Genomic DNA, 6,877 nt, shown 5'->3' with positions numbered 1-6,877 from the left:
CTTAGGAATCCAGGAGATAAAAAGAATACACAAAGGTGAGAGAAGATAAAAAGCTGACTATAAGAGAGAAAAAGCTGCAGCAAAAGAGAGACTGAAAAAAAAAACTGTTATTTTAATTGGTCATGTTTGTTATATATGTTTTAGTTAATTACATGATAGAATTTAAAGTTTATGGAACTTTTGAGACATTCTTAACTCTTTCCCTATTTTGAAGTGGACGTTGCTTCGAAAGGAAACAACTGTTATGTAAGATGAATTAAACTACAATTTTAAAATTATTTTAAGTTAATTTTTAAGATTATTAAAATGTTTATTTAGATATAATAGTGGTTAAATGGTGAGATTAGATTAAAATTACAAATGGATAATAATGTTATTAGTACAATTGAAGTGTTCTATAACCATATTTTGATTCATTTATTCTGATGTCATTCTAATTGCAAAAACATATGAAGTTTGATGTTTAAAACATACTAAAACAAATAAGACTAACACATTAGAAAATTGATTTTCTATTTGTATATTCTTATTTTTATGCACGTACCATTTAAGTATTCATTGATCATTCAAATAACTATCATAAAGTAATATTTATTGTAATTATAAAGCATTATTATTCAAACATTTATCAATGAATGCTTTTTTTTAAGTTATAATGTAGAGTGTATTCACTTCAATGGAAAGATTTGAAGGAGAATGAATCAATGAATTTTAAAAGATTTAAAAATAAAATATATATTATTTTTTAAAAGAATTTTGAGATAATTGAGAATAGATTTTGAAATAAATTTTATAAAGGTTTATATAAGATTGGACTAATGTGACATATAATTTTTTTAATAAATAAAATATAAAAATTACCAATTTACCCTCAATGATAATATTGATATAAAATGATATTTGTGAATAAAATATTTATTAGTAAAAAATATTTTGAAATATTAAAATTAAAAAATACATCATCATCATCTCGTGCTTTCATTTTTTAAAAACAAAAAGAAATAATATTTTTCTATCATGGATAAACATAATCTTCCAATGATGTAGGAATAATATAATAAAAGTATTCAATTTCCTTCAAATATTTCCTAATACGAGATATGAAAGTGGGTAAGTAATCTCGCTAATCCTTATGCGACATCACTCACAAACTAAACTAACACGAAATATCTCTTATTTTCATTTTCTCAAATTGCATCTACAGGACAATTCGCTCAAATAAACATATTAAAGTATGAGTAATAAAAATATTATATTAGTTGATTCTCCTTAAAAAAATTTATCACTTAAGTGGCAAGAGAATAATGAGATGAGGTTTTAAAGTTGATTCTCAAAATTAATAACTTAATGGACTTAAATCATGTCAAGTAATAATCTAATTTGATTATTTCTTTAAAAAAAATGATTGGAGACTCAAACTAAAAAGAATCATATCAATTACTTTTTTTTCCATTAAAGTATGGTTTAAGTGTTTGGTGATACTTAAATGATATATAAAATAAAAAAAAATAAGTACGTGATCGCTTAAGTTATGAGTAATTACACAAGCAACCCATTCACGACAAGTGCATCTTCTACCTGTTGGGTACAAATAAAGCATCACATCAGATATAAGAAGAGTTGGACATGAATTTATACATATATAGATATCTCCATTGGTAAGAGGCCTTTTGAAGTGGTACAAAAAGCAAACCCGTGAGGGTATGACCCAAAATGGACAATATTTTACCAGTGTGGAGATATGTGTGTATATCGAAACTCCCCGTGATATCAGAACTCATGATTCGGGTCTGGTGGCCAATGGCCGATTTTTGTTTGAGCCATAGGGTGTTGAATATACCTCGTAGAGTGCAAAGGAGGCTCTTGTGAGCTAGATCTTTGTGGTCAAGGAATTGGCTTTGGTGTTCCAATTCCTGTGTTAAATTCAAATTGATATCACTTTGATGTAATTATTATTAGGATTAGAAATATTTAGTTATAATCAATATTTAAATTGTAAAATTTTGTAAATTAAAATCAGTAGGTGGAACAAAATCGTAAAATTGAGTATATTGTCATTTTTCACGCCACACCACTTATTCACCTAAAAGGTGAATACTTTCAATTCAAATAAAACATAAATCTAATTAAAAATTATCGTAATAAAAAAATTATTATTATGTATGTTGTCAATTACAGCCCCTCCCAATTAAAATTAAATATAATTAAAATTTATTCTTTTATGTTTAACCCAATTAAAATTTAATACAATTAAAAATTTACTTTATTGATATTGTTTGTTGTAACCTTCTTAAATGAATTTCAATAAAAAATAAAATATAATTCAAATTGATAAATAACTTTTAATTAAAAAAATTCAAATTCAATTAAAAATAAAAGATATTTTTTCTACATCATTCACTTTCACTGAATTTAATTCCATTAAAATAAAATTCAATTAAAAGAAAACACTCGTTTTTAATTACGCTCTTAAAATTCTTATGATTAAGATTACCAGATATTCACAAAATTATTAATTTTATAAACTTAAGATTGACGAAGTATTGATACAAAAAATTAATTTTATTTTAATAATTTGTCTTTTTTATTTAAAATGTAAAATCTACATACAGTTATAAGATTTTATAAATTTCTTACCATTTTAATCATGATCTCAATTTTAACTACCTGACATATTTTCATGTAAAAAGTTCTGATAACTTTTGTCTGTATTACAATAACAAAAATTTAATCCATCTTCGTACAACCAATTTAAATGATTAAATACTGTAATTTATTGTACTTTATTTCAATAAAAAAAATATTTGTTACCATTCTTTTGTTATTTTTTAATTAATCCAGTTCTATTCCCATATGTTTTTTTTTCTATTTTATCTTTTCTTTCTTCTTCCTCTCCTTCTTCTTCTCTGTCCATATGAAACCACACGAGAATACATTTTATCTTTTTCTTTTCTTCGCACTCTCACCATTGAAACCGTACTTCCCTCTATCCTTCTTACATCGTCTCAGCCTTCTGTAAGTTCTCTCTTTCAATCTTTCGCTTCTTGTATTATTTCTCATGTGGATTCATCATTCATCTTTATTTTACTTTCATCTCTCTCTTTCTCTCTAAATGTTGGGTTTCACTGGGAATATGCGGTTCTCTTTACCCTATCACACATTTCCTTTATACACAATTCCTAATTGAAATTTGATGATTTAGGTCTACCCATCACCACTGAAACCTGAAAAATGTCTCTTGTAATCCCCTCATCCTCTGCAGTCCCTTTGCATTTTTCTAAATTGGAGATTAACAGTTTGAGTTCCTACCAAAAATTTGCCTCTAATTTCTTCATCCCTTTTCATCATGAAGTGGGATTCTGTTGCAAACCAAGGCATTTCGGGCTCCACGTCAGAAATGAACCGAATGTTCTTCATAAGTATACAGTTAGGTCTAAGGGGTTTGATTTTGAGTCGATTGACAATGAGACCTTGGGTTTTGACGACGATGATGTTGAAGATATGGGGTCGCCTTGGGAAGGTGCTGTTGTATACAAGAGAAATGCCTCTATTTTACATTTGGAATATTGCACTACCTTGGAGAGATTAGGTCTAGCAAAGCTTTCGACCGATCTCTCAAAAACTAGAGCTGCTGCAATGGGATTGCGTGTTACCAAAGCTGTGAAAGACTTTCCAAATGGCACTCCTGTTCAGATATCTGTAGATGTGACCAGGAAGAAGAAAAAATTGAGGCTTGATGGGATTATAAAAACTGTCATCACTCTTCTTTGCAATAGGTACTCCCTTTAATTCATGAATTGGCATTGCCTACTTTCAAGTGCTTTTGTGAATATTTTTTTTTTATCATGTCTTAGTTTTGCATTTTTCCTGACTTTACTCTGCTTCATTTTTATTTTGACAATGATTAATAGTTCAGGTCTCATTAGCTAAACATTAAAACTATTATGATGGAGTATATTTTTGCATTACAGTAATGATTGTCTAGATGCTCATTTATGCATTATTCTCAATTTGTTTGGCATATCGCTCCATCTAATATACCATATAAATGATAATAAGGCAGGCGTAGATCATCCCTTGGCACCTGATACCAGTCTTAGGTTTAGATATTGACTTACTCTCCTCTCTCTTCCCTTTTCTTTAGATTAGTTAAGCCCAAAACTATATAAGAACTTTTCTTAACAGGAATAGTTAAGTTGCCTTTTGTCTCAAGATGAGGAGTAGCTCACAATCTTTTTAACGATGAAAAAATAGTCATTCATCAATTCTTGCCGGGAGATCCTCCTTAGTTATAAAGGCCATTCAGAATAGAACCCCGTCTACTAGCAGGGAATACTCGTCGCAGGACATTCTCTTCTCTATAATATGAATATTAACTAATCATTAATGAAATATAATGTTCTATTTTCGATTTTAAATCTTATCTTTTATTTTATCCAATTGTATTTTTTGTCTAATATTGACAACAGTGTATCAAATAAATATAATCTGATCGTCAATAAATTGATCAAATTACTTACTTTAAATAGGCATTATCACTTCATCAAAAGGTAGGTTTATTGGTTTTGTTTAGGCGATCTCTACTAGTTATGCTTGATCTAAGACAAGTTGATGATAACAGTATAAACTTAATGTAGAAGTGATATTAATTGATACTTGTTCCTCTGTAAAAGGACAATGTTGGCGTAGACTGAACTGTTTCTTTCTCTCGATAATGAGAGATTTTCATAATGTAAGGAACAACGTGCTATTACAATGGTGGCATTAACTTCTTTCATTTTTTATTTGGTTTGAATTTTAAATTCTAAGAATTAAAAGTGGGAAATTGTTTATATATATATATTTTTGTTCTCTCTCTGTTTGCTCTTGTACTCATGTACGCAGTTACCATGAAGGGTAAACTGCTGAAGGCCCGAAGGTTTATATGATATGAGAAAATATTCTTTTCTACCAATTTGGATCGCAGTTCCAACATTCTATTGTGAACTGGATAAGAAATGGAAGGAAGGAAAAATTCCTTTGTTGATTGAGTATCTCTAAAGAATCTTGATATTTAAGAGACAGGCCTCTTCCTAGTCTCAATTGTATTTCACTAAGTGACAAACTCTTCTTGTCAACTCCATTTCCTATTTATGGAGGAAGCTACTAGTTTGCTAGCATAAACCTACCCTTGATAGGCCTATTCAGTTGCAGGCCCATTCCCCTTCTTTCTTGGATAACCCCTTCGTATGTCATGTCCATGTGATAGTAAAAAAAAAAAGGTGATACCGAGTATGCCTCGGTCATGTTCAACAATGCATTACTTCCTCAAAGTAGAATTTCTTATTTCGATGTGATTTTCTATTGAAGGTGTTGCATGCCATCTGCTGAGAGCATATTCTCTGAGTTCTCTCTTTTACTCACTGACGAACCCATTGAAGAGCCAGAGACTATTGATATGGGCGTTATTTTTGGGGAAGAGAAACTTACAAACGGTGGTAAGGATGACGAAGACGATGCACTTATTGATTTGGAGGACCAACTATATTTTCCTTCACTAGATAATCAAATTGACATTTCAAAGAACATAAGGGACAGGGTGCATCTTGAGATTACCATGAATTCAGTATGTGATCCTGGGTGCAAAGGCATGTGCTTGAAATGTGGTCAAAACTTTAACACTGGCAACTGCTCTTGTAGCAAGGAGGAAGTGAAAGAAAAAAGCTATGGCCCGCTTGGAGATTTAAAAGAGAAGATGCAGTTGTAACATTTATGAAGTTCACGCAGTATTCGCTAAAATTTCTGTATCATTATGTGTAGAAGTTCTGATCTTAATGGATTTTTTATGTTGACATTCTTAAGAGCCTACCAAGGGCTCTTGGATCCATGGCCATACAGGGCATGGATGATAGATTTTATAGATATATCCATGGTGCATTTTCTAGTAGCAGCTACACCTCAAAGCCTGTCTCTGGTATTCTTTCCACTTGTATTAGCATTTTCTAAATCTCCTCTTGAATTTTACTAAGATAGTCGGATCTGTAAAATTAGAACAGGGATGCTGTGATTTGCGTATTAATTTTGTCATCTTTTTCTGATGTTAACTAATTCATACTTTTAATTTCAAAACATATTTAAAAGAGTTTGATATTCTTTATTGATTTTTTAATATGAAAAACGTTTTTAATGCACTTTACATGCTGCCATGGAAATCTTAAGGGAATTAAACTGTACACGTTTTTAAAAAGAAAAAAAAAAGTCAAATTATGCTGTTAAACCTCATGTATGAGGAGAGATTTATCTGCAGCTCTCCTTTTTAAATGAGTGCATATATTTTGCAGACACAAGACTCCCATAGTCAAATAACAATGGAAGAAGTAATCATTACCAAGAGTCAAGTAGTCTTATTAACATGATATATTTTATTGTATTAAACCAATGACATAATATCAACAGAATTAAAACAGAATGATTACTCTAGAACATAAACGACTCTTTTTGTTTCTATTTGCACACAAAAGGAAAAAGGTTCGAGTTTAAAAGGGATTAATTCATTTTTTTAAACTAATTTCCATTGATTTTATCAGATCCAGATAAATCAACACTAAATGCTTTATTCTTTTATAATTTTAATTTACTTACATATTTGAAAATATTGGTTTGATGCTCTATTTATATTTCATATCTTGTTCTCTAAAATAAAATGTTCTGTCGCTAATCTTATTAGTTATCGGTTAATATTATTTCACTTTGAAACTTGCACAATTTTTACATTTTTATGAATATGTTAGCTTTTAAATTTATTTCTTCTACGGTTTAAGTTTTTGTTTATGTTTCTTATCTCTTGGAAGTAAGCACTTTAAATCTATTATCTTACGCGTGTGTGTATGTACATATG

The 6,877-nt window shown here is 29.6% G+C and overlaps 1 protein-coding gene across 2 annotated transcripts; it reads left to right on the top strand.

Moving 5' to 3' along the window:
- Positions 1–2,876: 2,876 nt before the first annotated feature.
- LOC124839666 (large ribosomal RNA subunit accumulation protein YCED homolog 1, chloroplastic) lies at positions 2,877–6,083 on the top strand. Of its 2 annotated transcripts, XM_088103609.1 has the most exons (3): positions 2,877–3,015; positions 3,203–3,776; positions 5,350–6,083. In XM_088103609.1, the coding sequence occupies exons 2-3, from the start codon at positions 3,232–3,234 to the stop codon at positions 5,744–5,746; spliced, it is 942 nt and encodes a 313-aa protein (XP_087959735.1). In that variant the 5' UTR covers positions 2,877–3,015; positions 3,203–3,231; the 3' UTR covers positions 5,747–6,083. The 2 variants fall into 2 exon arrangements, with proteins under 2 accessions (XP_087959735.1, XP_047171513.2); XM_047315557.2 differs by having other exon boundaries at positions 2,905–3,776.
- Positions 6,084–6,877: the final 794 nt, after the last annotated feature.

The sequence above is a fragment of the Vigna umbellata genome, chromosome 1, assembly GCF_029865625.1.
Source record: "Vigna umbellata cultivar VRB3 chromosome 1, Vumbellata_1.0, whole genome shotgun sequence".
NCBI lineage: Eukaryota > Viridiplantae > Streptophyta > Magnoliopsida > Fabales > Fabaceae > Vigna > Vigna umbellata.
Note: the sequence above shows the minus strand (reverse complement) of the source record. Positions and strands in the feature narration are given on the sequence as shown.